Genomic DNA, 13941 nt, shown 5'->3' with positions numbered 1-13941 from the left:
CATTTTTCTGAAAAAAAAAAAGGTAAAGATATTTCTTCACAGATTCTCCTAAGGTTCGCCTTTACGTGCAGAAAACTAAACATATTAAAAAACATCTTTAAACTACGTGGTAAGTGGTAACATTAAACCACTTTTGATATGTATTTAATAACAGAATCGTCGCAACAGCACTCCTCTGGCTTAGCCAAAATACAGTCTACATAACTTTTCCTCACAGCCAAAAACTAATGCATTGTCGAATAGGCTTACCACTTCCAATTCATACCATAAAATGTAGCTGTAATCACCCCTTTGTTAAAAGTTAAATGAGTTGTTTCATCCTTTCGAAAACTTTGTCGGTGTCCGTTACTTTTTTTCCTGTTACTTTCCAAGTAAGTTAAACATTGACGTCTCTCGCAGTTGTTTTGCGCGCGCATTATGCCATCTACAGTTGAATTTCAGTATGATGTTTTCTACGGATACGATAAAAGGTAGTTTTTCAGCTGGAAGCCGCTCACAGTTAGTGGTTAGCGATATGCTGCTTTTCTGGTAATCCCGGTTCTAATACAGGCTCGTAATTTTAGTGCGAAATTTGTTTCGGCCACAATAGAATTATTTTTTAAGTCGCACGCTTGGTAGGGTAGTTAATTACGTCACTAGTTCCAACCCAGGCGCGCGCCTGTCGTTTAAACCATGCCTAAAAAAGAAGGTACCGTCCTTAACTGCCCTTCAGTAATTTTCTGAGCATTTTCTCTTCTGATGGAAAAGTGACACGGCTAAGAAAATGTAAGAAGTTTCAATAAAACATCGCTTATCATTACTCCTGCGCACTATTCGTCAGTCTGTTGTCTTTTGCAAAATTTGATGGCACTTCCGGCAGCGAAAGACACAACTGTCTTTATCTGATCTAAACATGCTCTACCGCATTAATTTTTCCCCTAAATTTCTTGCATCCTGTTAATTTTTTACCCAAATATCCAGTATCCTGAAAACCCTTAATAGGGCCTCACTGATGAACTGATAAAGCTGATCAAGATACACATATCAAAATCTTTTGACTTGATACTGTCTATCGTTTTCTTTTTTTTTTCTTTGTTTTTTTTTTTTTTTAATACACTACCCCCCCCCCCCTCTTACCCTACCCTGCAAAAATAACCTAGAAAATACCTGCAAGCAGAAGCTCATGTTCAAATCATTCTGGGAAAGCCGGTAACTAGTTTAGCCACAGAAATGCGTGAAATGGCTTTAATGTCGGTTACATTTTCACTTCCTACCCACCCTACCCCTACCCGTTGGAATGCGCATTTGTCAAATGTAACGTAATCTGTGGAATAATGGCGGGTGCAGAACAGATCAAAACAGAACTCAGCTTAAACGAGTTCTTGATGAGAATCCTCGATTAAAAGGAAGATTTTAAGGGCTTCTAACAGACTTCTGGGTCAGTTAGGATCTCAGCAAATTGTTAAACTTCTTGTGAACGGCGGCTTATGAGGCGAAAGACTAATAATATTGATAGATGTTATGAAGCGGGCTTCGTAGAGTTGAAATCTGCTTAACCGTGGCGATGTCTGAGAGTTATTTCGTACACTAATCACCGAAAATGTGGCTGAAACATACTGGAAATATAACATGAGGCATCGTGGAACATCCAGTTGTCGACATGTCGCGAGATAAGTGGAATATATCATTATTTTCTCTGTGCATCGTTATTTTCACGTTATTATGCTAATTAGGACGGCGGTCTTTGTTGACAAAAACACAGCTTAAACTTCTTCTTCTAACATTTTACAGTTTTAACTGCCCCAAAATTTTATTGCATGTATTTACAGGTGAGACATTGCTCTTTAAGTGGAGGGTAGTTTTGGGATCTCAAGTGATGTACTTTTGGCGATATTTTCCTTTAAACTTCGCCTTTTTTATGGCGTTTCATGAGTAGTCCGAAAGGGAAGAAATTTAAAATTCTGTAGAAAAATCAGGTGATGATCAAATTGCCAAAACAGCCTCTCAATGTAACAAGAAACATTTGCTTGTCTCGAATGAAAGGTTTTAACCGGGAGTTAGATCGTTTTCTTTGTATGGCAAATTGTTAAAAATGCGCCCTAAAATGGCCGCTGAAAGCCCTCTCAGAGGGGCAAAACCAAGATGGTGGCCCCAGCGCTAAAATACGAATCGAATTGAACTGAAAGTTATATTTTTGTGAATCACTTATCTAGACCATTCAACTGAGAAAGTTTGAAGAATTTGATTTTTTCTGGTCCAAATGGCCATAGTTGAAAATTACAGAGAGCACCTCTTAAGCTTTTATTAAACATAATTGTTTGGAGAAGCAAATTGATTACGAAATTCAAATTTCACGGGAACATAAAAAACAACAGGAACACTAACTTATCTGACTGTACACACCACTATATGGGAAACTTTCGCGACGCCCAAAGTGATGGCGCCAAAAAATGTCTTAAAATTACATACAATTGAAATTGAATAAATATTTCTAATCCTTACAATAAGTTCGTTAAGATGTATTCACGTAACACGGGAGTTTTCGTTTACCTCTTTGTTCTTCGGTTCGAAGAGCGTTTTGAACATTTTCAACTTTGCCGGACGATTCAGACGCAAGGTACGAAGACCTGTTATCATCACTTTTTAACTAATTTAAAAAACTGCACTTTGGGACCTTAGTCACCCTTGAGTAAATATGTAAGTAAGTAAGTACGGCGAAAGTTTAACGTACATTGAAGCTATAGTAACACACCCACTGATGTTCACTGATAACTCTCCTCCACATATCCAATCGTTGCCTAGACGCCCGCCAGTCTGTAGTACATAAAATACACAGGAAGCGATTTGGGCTCTTAGAGGCTGACATGTACAATCAGAAACACCTCCTTTTACAGAGATTCAAAGAGTTTTACACAGGAAGAGTCCACCCAGATGCGGACGTTAAGTACGATCAAATATTTCTTGACATAGCGGCAAAATTTCATGTTTGTTTTGATGCACTCTCCCTTTCAGCCTTTCAGCCTTTCAGCCTTTCAGCCTTATTCATTTGGCAAACGGAAAGAGATTGCTTTATCAGCGTCATTAAAGCTTTTGGCATAAGGCTACATTTTATTAGAATTTAAAATATTTCTGACACTGGACATGAATAGATAAATATTTTATTTGTTACCGACATGTTTAACTGTCTGCAAGAAAAAAAGAAAAAAAACCATGCGGAGTTTAAAGTGGGAAAATCTTTCGGAAAATTTAATTGCATGTTTATTTTTAACCGAGTAATGTTAGAGCGGCGAGTCTAAAAGACGGCACCACCCGCCCTGTGTTGACAAATACACAGCGCCCTCTATTTGACTAATCTGGAAAAAAAGCAAATAAATCTAAGAATAAAGTCCGGCTGCCACACCTCCTTCCATTTTGAATTGCGTCACCTTACAACACCTTGCGTTTAGCATATAAACGTGACTGTAAAAGCACCAGTTCACTTATAGGACTAAGAGCCTTTAGTCTAAGTCTCCGGTTAAAAGAAAAGTGGAAATACTAGTGTCAAATACTTGATCCTTGTAGGAATTAGCAATTTCAAGACGGACGATGATGCTAAAACGTTATCTATTGCTTTTTGCTACCTTCTCTTTACTAGCGCAATCCTTGGCTATTCCTGTTTTTCCAGTTTATGTACGAGAGGTTGAAGATCCTCAACGACCGCTCATGTCATCTTCAAGTTTACTTTGCTGTGGACTAACTTCGATGAATTGCTGCGGAAATAACCAAAAGAAATCAAAGGTAAATTTACAGTGGCCGAAAATAGTACTCCTTTAGGTGCTTGTTCCTAATTTTAATTGCCTTTTAATATTGCCAAACGCTTTCTGTAATGGTAACTAAAAGAGACGTGCAGCGTTCTCTAGTTCATTATCCTCCTATTTCTTATTGTTAGTTTCCTTTGACCGTGTATTCCTTTCTTAGGCGAAAAAAAGACAGAGGTTCAATCGCGAATAAATTTGTCAAATTTACCTCAGACATTGTTTGGAAAAGAGGAAGCAGATTTCTTTGATGTTTTTAGCGATTTGACGCAAGGGGGTTGACAAGGCTGCTGGACTCCGACAGTTTCTTCTAATACCGCTTTATTGATATCAACCTCTTTCAAAACTGTTAATTATTTTTTAAGGAAGTGGAATGAAGATCAAAAGAGCCGATATTTCAACTATTACCAGCATAAACGTTTTGATAGATATATCGCTGAGCTTAAAATGAACAAGAAATGTACCGCTGAGGTATGTTTTCCTCGTATTAAAGTGAATATTAAAATGTGAGCTGCAAAACTTCAAGGGAGATAGCTATTTCAAAAAGACATGCACAACATGATCTTGAAAACCTGAAAAGGGAAGTTGAATGAAGTTCAAAAGGGCCGATATCATCTATTGCCAGCATAAAAGTTAAATGACGCTAAATATCTCGCTGAAATTAACTTGAAAAATAAAACCGCGGAGCTATGCTTGCCTAGTACGAAAGTGAAAATAAAAATTTGAAAAAAAGTAGCTGCAAAACTACAAAGTAGATGACTATTTGAAATAAGACATGTTCTCTGTGATCAGAACAATGATTCGTTTAGAAGCTCTGCTGTGTTATTCTTGTTTTTGATAGACAAGCTTTCTTAAGTAATTCTTTAATTACGTTCGAATTGTCGTTTAAATCAAGTTCAGCAGGTTCAAAATAACTGCTAACAGATATTGCGTGTCATACTGGTGGTAGTTAAATAGAAATTAAAGAAACGTCTTGAACTGACATCACATTTTTTTTTTTTTTTACATTCGGAATTATAGGTGTTTGTTGGCCAAAATACGAAACCCAAGCTAGCAGAAGAGGACGACTTGGAGTTTTATTCGTTGGACAAGTAAACCCTACCGGAAACAGAACAAAAAAGCATCAAATCAACCCCTCAGCTAGCGAAAAGCCAAGCACATCAAGTCACTTTTCATTTTACACTGATTTTGGCCATATTTAAAGCGTTATAATGTTTACCGAAGAACGTTTAGCTGAATGCAACGAACATGAACCTCTACCAATGTTAACAACTTTGGTGCTTGAAAGACAAATAAAAATTGAGTTTTTCATCTTCTGAAACCGGCTAACAATTAGAAGTCTTGCTACACCATCTCTTGACCGTAGGTGTTGTATGTCTTTCGTTTTCTTAGTCCTTTGTTTTCCCAACACACCGTTGCACAGAATGACATTTTGCACCATTCTCACCTCGTTGGTGATTTGAAGCTAGAGACTAAATATTTATTTCTCTTTAATAAACTTTATTATAGAGAGCGTCTCTAATTGTCGTCAAGGTGGCTAGACTGGTGTTCCTAAACAATAGGATATCACTCCTTTGCGAAATGAGTTATCTTCCTATGCAAGCTGCTCACATTTCTCATTGTTCTGACAAAACCAAAATGTCTGTGCTCTAATCAAGCACTTCAAAACATCAACTGGCATATTAAGTTCGTGCAATTTTGGTATGAATGACAATTGTTGAAAGATGGCGGGGGACAATCTCCTCTTTTAACAGTTAGTGTAGGCCATACCCAATTCATAGCGGTGAGATTAGTTAATCTTGATTGATTTTAATGTCTTCGACAGTGGACCGCCTGCGCCCCCACATAAAAAAGTAGGGAGCACTCCTACCACCATCAACAAATGAATCGTCCGCGAGTAGAATCAAGAATCCAAGTCGAAAAGAAAGGCTAACATATCTTTCACTGTCGTGCAGAGCCCAGTAACTTTTTCGCCAAAAAGATGAACATTAATTGCGGCCAAATATCTTCAAAAGGTAAGTGATTGGCAAGATAAGGAGAAAAGACGAAGAGTCAAGCATCCACTCCGTGGGCTAGACTGCTGGACGGAATGAACGCAGTTAGACTAGAAGTGGCTCGAGACGTTCCAGGATTGTTGTCCCAGTTCGGCGAGCTGCACCCTAACCTCGTTCCCAAACGAGGGACCGGGGATAAACGTTTCCGGCAAACAAAGGCAATTAATCGGTCGAGAAACCTCGCTTATTAACTAGAAATTATTACAGTCGAGCTAAGAGTCTGCAAGGTAAGTAGAAACCAAAGCCATATATCAAGTAGTGACCGGAGATAATTGTAAAAAAAAAAAAAAAAATGATGCAAGCGGAGGAATGTTTGAAATTGCAACTGAGATTTTTCTACAGATCAGTTGGTACTACTCCATCAATCAGAATGCCTCATTTCTGCCCTGCAGCTGTAGCCAATCCGAGGACATGCCTAAATTTGCCATTATCGACATATGCTGTTTCCCATCGTATATTAGTTTTGTGTCTAGTATAAAAGTGCCTCGTGAATTGTACTCAGCCGTGAAATTATTTTTTCTGGTGTTCAATTTTCACCGAACTCTCGCCATTGACGAATTGTTTCCGATATCATCTCTACTATTTTTGCAAACGAATAACGAGACCAAAATACCCATATTACTTGATTTGCATTTCTATTTAGCCGAGAGAGCAAACTGCCCACAGTATTTGTTCTCGTTATCATTATGAATAAATTACATTCGAAACAACTGTTTTTGTTGAGGACTTTGAATTTATTGTAACCTCTTTGAAAATGTTTTTCTCGACAGCTTTGAAAATAAGTCCTTGTCTGGCTGAAATGTACATCTTTTGCATATACTTTCTAAAGCCCCAAACTGTTGACCGCTTTAACGATTAACTTCAACTTAATTTTGAAACGTTTTACCTATTATAACCTGTTGCAGTATTTAAAACTCTCAGTGAGATTGATTCTTCTAAATCGCAAAGGTTTCGTTCGCAGATTGGAAGACATTTGATGGTGTGGGAGATCCACATTATTTTCAATATGTATCACAAGCTCGAACAAAACCTTAGGTAATGCATAAATTATGTTATCGCGACTAATTTGTGATTATTCTTAAGCCCTATTAACAGAGAAACTTGGAAGTTAATTAGGGAAAGGCGATTTTTGCAGGGAAGTGTTTAGATATCAATCTGAATAACATAACCCAATCAGAGAATTTTCCTTTTCGCAAACGTACAAACGTGATCGAACTGTCCGCTCTTAAATTTACAGTTCTGCTCTCTGACTAAAGGAAATGAAGATAAGAGTGTTAAATGCAATCTTTAACCTTAGTAAAGCAGATAACACCGAAAACGTCACGAACCACAAGACAAAAAAATATAGTTTTGTGGTTTACATTTCCACGGTTTGACGTCATACTTTACACTTAACGTTACATTGAGCAAAACAGCAACAACAAAAAATGGAAAAAGACGCAGACTTTGAATCTTAGAAAAAAAAAAATTGAAAAAGGAATGACATGAAATCGTTGCTTTGAAGTTCTGTTATTAATTCGTCGCGGGGTTTTCAGAATTTAACTAGCATTTAACAGCATGTTTTGCAATCTTGCTCAGATATCAACACGAATAAATATCATTTTGTTGGTCGCTAGAACTTAACCGTTTCGTACGACGTTCTTAAAACTGTTCCTTTTTGTTATTGGTCAGTAACACATTGAAACTTTTATACATGTACTGGTGTTAAATAATATTCAAATAAAGTAAATGCTTGAAATGAAGAATTTAAATCAAATTAAAGGCAGTTGTCTTTTCTGTTGCAAATTCAGCAAATATGTAATAAGCCATAAAATGTTCACGAATGGAGTTTCAAAGCTGCGTTATCGCCAGATGGAATTTAATCCCAGAAAAGATCATGCTGATAAAAAAAGACTTGGATTTAATGACAAGGTAACAAAAATTTTAGCGCCAGTTTTTTCTAGGGGTAAAGAAATAGGGATATAGGAATCAGAAATTAGATATTTCGGAAGCCCTGACAGGCGGAAGGAGTTCTTGTTTCATCAAGATGTTCGTTAATCTTCCATCATGTTACGTTCTCCCCACATACGCGGGCGTCTCAGTTATCTGGGCAGCCACTCAATAACAAGATATCGGAGAAAAGCTGGAGAGTCTTGAGTGTTTGGGCCTTTGTGTACGCAGTGTTGGTGTCGACAAAATTCCAAGGAGAGTTACTCTGTAGTTTAGCTGTGGTGGTGAGTACACACAAACATCGATAAGTGTTTAAATCCGTAGATTTTCGCTCCATAGTCTTACAATATCCAGATGTGTAGCACATCTCTGTGGCGTAGTAATTTGCAATATGACAAAGCCCGGGTTGACAGCAGCAGTGTAAGGCATTTTCCCACTGAAATGGAACTCCCAAAATAAATTGACTATATATTTTATGTCGTTAAACTTAGTAAACTCAGTAGATTAGCCAAGACTTTGATTTTTCACTTTAATTTAAATGTATTTTTCAAGAGACCACTTGTCCTTTCCGTTACTGTTCTTTGTTTAAATACTGAATTGCAATTGCAATCATTTTCTACAAAAACGTTTATCTTCGGTGTGAGGCTAGTCATAGCTAAGCTATACCGATTTTTTATCCTTTGTCCTTGGTTTGGAAATTTACCAGGCGGAGGCTTTACGAAAGTATTTCTGCTTGTTTGATACATCCTCTCATGTTTACAAAGAGAAATCTTGATTTGAATTTTGTCATTGCATAAGTTAACATTATTACTCTAGCCGGCCCGCTAGGAATTCACCCTAGCAATTAATAGAGCTCCTCATATTCTCCGAAAGTCCAGAAACTGTATAAACCAGAAATGAATGATCTCAGTCAAACTATCAAGGCCATTAGTGGTGTTAACGTCGCCAAGTTAAACACGGTTATAAACATCGTGGAAGGCACTTCTAAAGTATTCTTTTACCGGCAAGGAAAATTTTGCTCGCCATGACCTTCGTTAAACTAAGTTGAACGCTCATAAACGTTACACTGGATATTGCTAACAACATCAAACAAGGCTATTCTTCAGGTGCTAATATTAAAACCATTAACTGGGCAACACCAATCAATGTTAGGTTTTCTTCACTAGTTATACAAGATGCGCCAAAAATCAGTTTCTAGAGAAAAAAAATATGTGGGAGTTTTCTGGATGCCCAGTGAAATAGAAGCAACACGTATTTTGTAAACTGAGATTATAAAACAATTACGTTTTATGCGTATTTCGAATCTCTTCAGTTTGCAGAAAAAGGTAGTCGAGATTTCTATTTAAACATATCTTTAACCTGTTCTAATAGCCCGTTTGGTAGAGTAAAAATATGCGTTGCTTGTCCCTCCACTGGGGCAGAATTGGTTACTAATCTACAGTATCTTATCAGGGATGGAAAAGGCATCATTTTTTTTTTACCTCGAAGTTAACCATATTTTGTTTATCATCCTAGAAAAAACGGTATTGTTAATGATGATGATGATATTCATGTTAAATACATGATAATTAAATAATTTTTTTTAAGCGCAATCGCTCATACTCAAATTGTTTCACCACTAAATCCCACTCCACACACGCACACAGCCATTTGTTGTAATAGAGCTGCAAATAGCTCTTTTCATGGTTATTTGCCATTACATTATTCAACGTGAATGTTGAGTAATTTTGGGTAATTTTTCAGTTTCTATCCTTAATCCACGTGAGGGAAATTGACCGTGAAAAGAGCTCTTCGTTCTTTTCAGGATACCCGGACTATACACATCTAAGTTCTCTTACTTATTGAAACAATCAACGACACACTAATGACTATTTTCACCACGCTTCACTCATACGTACACAGAGTTGTTCTTAATGTATTCACGTGGTAAGAGGACTGTTATCAATGTGTCAATCTTAAGGATTATACTGCGCCACGCCTACAAACTTACTAATAAATATTTAACTTTTCTGGCTTTTTGGGTGGCTGTTTTTTTATTATTTGACCAGTCAGAATTACAGAAAAATGACCGTATGAATCGTAAAGCAGCCGTGCAAATTAACTGGAACAAAGAAAAGTGATTACGTAATGAAAGGCTTCAAAGCCATCAGGATTGGTTTGGTCCACCAACGAATAGCCGAAATTTTGTTGTTTTGGGTCAGCAATATTGCTGCCGTGAAAACTCACGAGGAAAAGTACAGACATGACAAAACCCCTTCGAGTGCAGTCAGTCTAATGATTAAGAAATTGTTCAAGCCATTATAAGAGTTATATTCCTATCCAATACACCCGATCCGTAACGGGTCGCAAGAAGGGTTTCACTCTACTTCCCAGATGGTCGCCCCTTGGACGACTCGCTGCGTATCTGTTGTATTGAAAAACCCTCAAGAGTTACTAGCTGCCCAGTGCGCACGAGAGATTAATGTACCAGAAAGTTACATAAACAAAGCAGACTTGCAAAAGGGCATGATAGGTGTGCTGGAATGAATTGTACATTCAAGAATAGAATCTAAGGGCATTTCACTCACCACTTGGCGATAAGTAGGATATAAAAAGTTTTGCCATACACTTATTTACCAAGAAAACAATTTTTCACTAAAATTGGTTTAACAAGAAATAAAATGCAAACAGCGGCAACAAACATAACACATGAACTACGCATGGTTTGGAACAACAATCTAAAATTTTCTTGACGTTTCGCATGCTACAGCACGCATCTTCAGAAGAGGCGGTTATAAAAAAACGAAAGATTTTCAAAAAAATCAACCTAAGATTGGCGATACCAAAAAATTTACTAACACAAGATTTAAGACGACGTTTAAAAACTTCGCTTCGAAAACCTAAATATAAGGAAGCACAAGGATTACATCTCTCAGAACACTTACATCTTTTCAGAACACTTGCCAAGTTAAGTCATTTTTTCCTTACACAGATGGTTTAAATCGCTCGCAAAAATCTAAAGTCGTATGCAAAGCCAGCTGCTGGGATTGTGACGCTTTCTATATCTGCAAAACAAAGCGACGACTGCATGACAGAAAGGTCGAGCATTTTAAAGCCCTTACGCAAGTGGGTCACGCTTCCGCTGTTGCTGATCACGCAATCTCCACCGGCCATAACATCAAATGGGACCATTTCGAGGTCTTAGCTAGTGGACGATGTGATTTACATTGCAAAATAAAAGAAACATTGTTTATATGAGACTTAAAACCAACACTTAATGACAATGCTAGCAGTGAAAAGCTGTCACTTTATTAGCTATCACCTTTTGTTTTCGTTATTGTTTACTTAGTTACCAGTACCTCGCTTTGTATTTTTAAGTTTTAAATCTTTCGTTTTTTTTTGTAACCGCCACTTCTGAAGATGCGTGCTGTAGCATGCGAAACGTCAAGAAAATTTTAGATTGTTGTTCCAAACCATGCGTAGTTCATGTGTTATGCTTGATGCCGCTGTTGCCATTTTATTTCTTGTTAAATTGAAATGGCCAAAGAACAAGAGTGTTTAAAATTGGTTTATTTGTTATAAACTGTCTCCATTTTACAGTATTACAAGAGCAAACGTTCATACACATCCAAGTGTGTCAGAAAAGGTTGAAACAATGAAAACGTCGCTTATTCTCCTGGCAGCACTGAGCGTGGCACTTCTTCTGCACGCCTCACGCCACACCCATGCTTCAGAGCTCTCTCAGCTACTGGACATGGAGATACGAGACCTTAAGGATGAGATTGAAAAGAGAGGGAGAAAACGAAAACCCTGCGGGTTTACTTGGTTTTGTGGACGAAGACGAAGCAGGCGTAGTCATGGAAAAAGGGTGAGCGAGATTAAACATCTATTTGTTCCTTATAACACTGATATCATACCAAATGCATAAATGGGGAGAATATCAGTCTTTATCAGGCATGAATACTCAAGGACTATCCCTTTCCATCCGTATTTCTTTATCGTGCCTTGCAGATTATGGTTGACCAAATTTCGGAGCTACAAACCTCATTGAGGGAAAGCAGCTCCTTTTAACGAGCTGTATACAGTTACTATTTATTTTTTATTTATTTCTCTACTTTTTGTACAGTTACAGTTATTTATTTATTTATTTATTCATGTATTTTTATTTATCTTTTTATTTATTTATGTGTTTTTATTATAATTTTATTTATTCACTTTTATATTTTTTACAGTTACTATGTAGCCTGGGTTATTTTTCCTTCTTTTCACCACAAGTATTCACTAAATGGTTATGAAAATTATCTGATTTCTTAAGCATCCGAACCTCTACTTTAGAGAAAATAATATGGTACTCGTGACGTTGTGTCACAAAGTAATGGCGTCTTTCGTAAAAAAAAGTCAACCATAGTGGCTTGAAAATATCCAAAAATTTAAACGTGGCAGATCCAAGATGACGGCCAGTCAAAAATTATGCTGTCCTTTTTACGTCAGGTGACGTCATCGTTCCATGTTATAGAACGAAAGGAAATATTTCGGACGTTGACAAAAACCTTTTATTTCGGCGGTAACAAGTTCAGTATTTTTTTTCCTTTTGTCGTTATGATCACGCTGTTATGTTGCTATTATGTCGCTATGCCAGTGTGTTCACACTGCAAACATGACGACATAACGTCGTTCTTATGTGGTTATGTCGCTAGTGTGAACAAGGCCTAATAAAGTATTATTGCGAAAGCTAAAACCAACACCATATCCAATAGCACACTAGGAAAATTAGTCACGTTAAAATATTGTTTTATAATGTTCTATTTGTTTCTACATTGTTTGAATTCTGTTTTCTATTTCACAGAATGAAATATCCCACCATTCAATATCGTTCAATTCCTTTGGTTCCGATGATATGGACGACATTTTGAATAAGAATGTACTCAATGATGATTAATTGTTTAGATATAGTACAGCAATTTCAGTTGTGTTTTAAAATTCATTGACATAGAAAGCGAAGTGCCTCTGGCACGAGATTGTAATTGTTTAAGACTCACTGTGTTGCATTACACCATTAGTTTTACTTTGGCGAGATGATTTTTGATGTAGTGGTTGAACTAAAAAAGGAACGAAGCTACGACATAAAACCACTAGGAATGAAAAAAATACTATGATTGATGAAATAATGATAATGGAGGAAATTTCTACAATCAACCTTGTTAATCTATGATCTCCATCTCTTAGTATAAGAGGATATATATGAAAAGTATTCAAAAAACATGACACCCACTCTTTAGTGTAACCTGTTTAACCCGAATATTGTAAGTGATTTGGTTTTGGGAAATCTTGTAACTCTTAAATTGTAACAATAAATGCATCTAATGGAAGATAACTTCTCTTGCTGATTACTCTGTTCATGGCATTCAGGTTTTTTTTAATATTTAGTACATGCATTCCATTTGGTCGTGCATCTGCGCATGCTCTCCTCACCTAGACCGTGACATGCATGATGGTGTCTGTCTTCAGTTCCTTGCTCCCAGTTGGAGGATTGGGCCAGAGATAAGTTGGCTTCATCTATCCCTTTTGTTTCTCTTTTCTGCAGCCCGTGATGTTAAACGCATCAAAATTACGCTCTCTTTCTACAGTTCGTCTCCACGTTTCTCTTGGTAGTCTTCGATTTCTTTTGACGTTGCCTGTACCACGTGACTAACTTGAAACTTTCCACTCGTCATATACCATGGCTAAGGTGAATTATTGTCCAAACCAGTGAAGTATTTCTCCCAATGATCACGTAATGAATTTATCAATAGAAATTTGGTACGATACTCGTTTTAATTCCATTCTTGAAATGGATAGCAAATGGAACGGTGTGACTTACGAAAGCAAGCATAAAAGATAAAGCGAAATTTCATTCTTTATCATTAATATTATTATAGAAGAGACACACAGCTGACAGACCTGGAAACATCTCTCTGAAAGTCTCTTTCCACTACATCTCAATGTTATCAGCTTACGCCGCTAGAGTGAATATTCACGCTATTTCCTGTTCAATCAGTAATGTTTTTCTCGAATAATTTTATCACTGTGAGGTTACAATGTGGCTTATATCAAAGCTGTGGGTAACATGGGATGTTGACCGTTTTCTGGTATTATACGTTTTCTGTTACTTGTTGTTGTTTCTATATTTAAAGCTAGCCCGTGTCTCTATATTGCCTTCGTTTCTT

General features: G+C 37.0%; 1 protein-coding gene and 1 long non-coding RNA gene across 3 annotated transcripts; both read left to right on the top strand.

Annotated features, from left to right (window-relative positions):
* The first annotated feature begins 1248 nt into the window (after positions 1–1248).
* On the top strand, positions 1249–5094 carry LOC149117311 (uncharacterized). The gene is made up of 2 exons (XR_016205621.1): positions 1249–3756; positions 4794–5094. It is a non-coding gene; the product is annotated as an uncharacterized LOC149117311 (long non-coding RNA).
* Positions 5095–7735: 2641 nt separating this feature from the next.
* On the top strand, positions 7736–13109 carry LOC110046691 (uncharacterized). 2 transcript variants are annotated; one of them, XM_089282964.1, is made up of 3 exons: positions 7736–8040; positions 11345–11603; positions 12582–13109. In XM_089282964.1, exons 2-3 carry the CDS (start codon positions 11391–11393, stop codon positions 12672–12674), a joined length of 306 nt encoding a protein of 101 aa, XP_089139090.1. In that variant the 5' UTR covers positions 7736–8040; positions 11345–11390; the 3' UTR covers positions 12675–13109. The 2 variants fall into 2 exon arrangements, with proteins under 2 accessions (XP_089139090.1, XP_089139089.1); XM_089282963.1 differs by having other exon boundaries at positions 7739–8040; positions 11336–11603.
* Positions 13110–13941: the final 832 nt, after the last annotated feature.

This window comes from Orbicella faveolata, unplaced genomic scaffold (genome assembly GCF_042242905.1).
Source record: "Orbicella faveolata isolate gen_17 unplaced genomic scaffold, um_ofav_v1 contig_12, whole genome shotgun sequence".
Taxonomy (NCBI): Eukaryota; Metazoa; Cnidaria; class Anthozoa; order Scleractinia; family Merulinidae; genus Orbicella; species Orbicella faveolata.
This window is presented reverse-complemented; position numbering and strand designations above follow the sequence as displayed.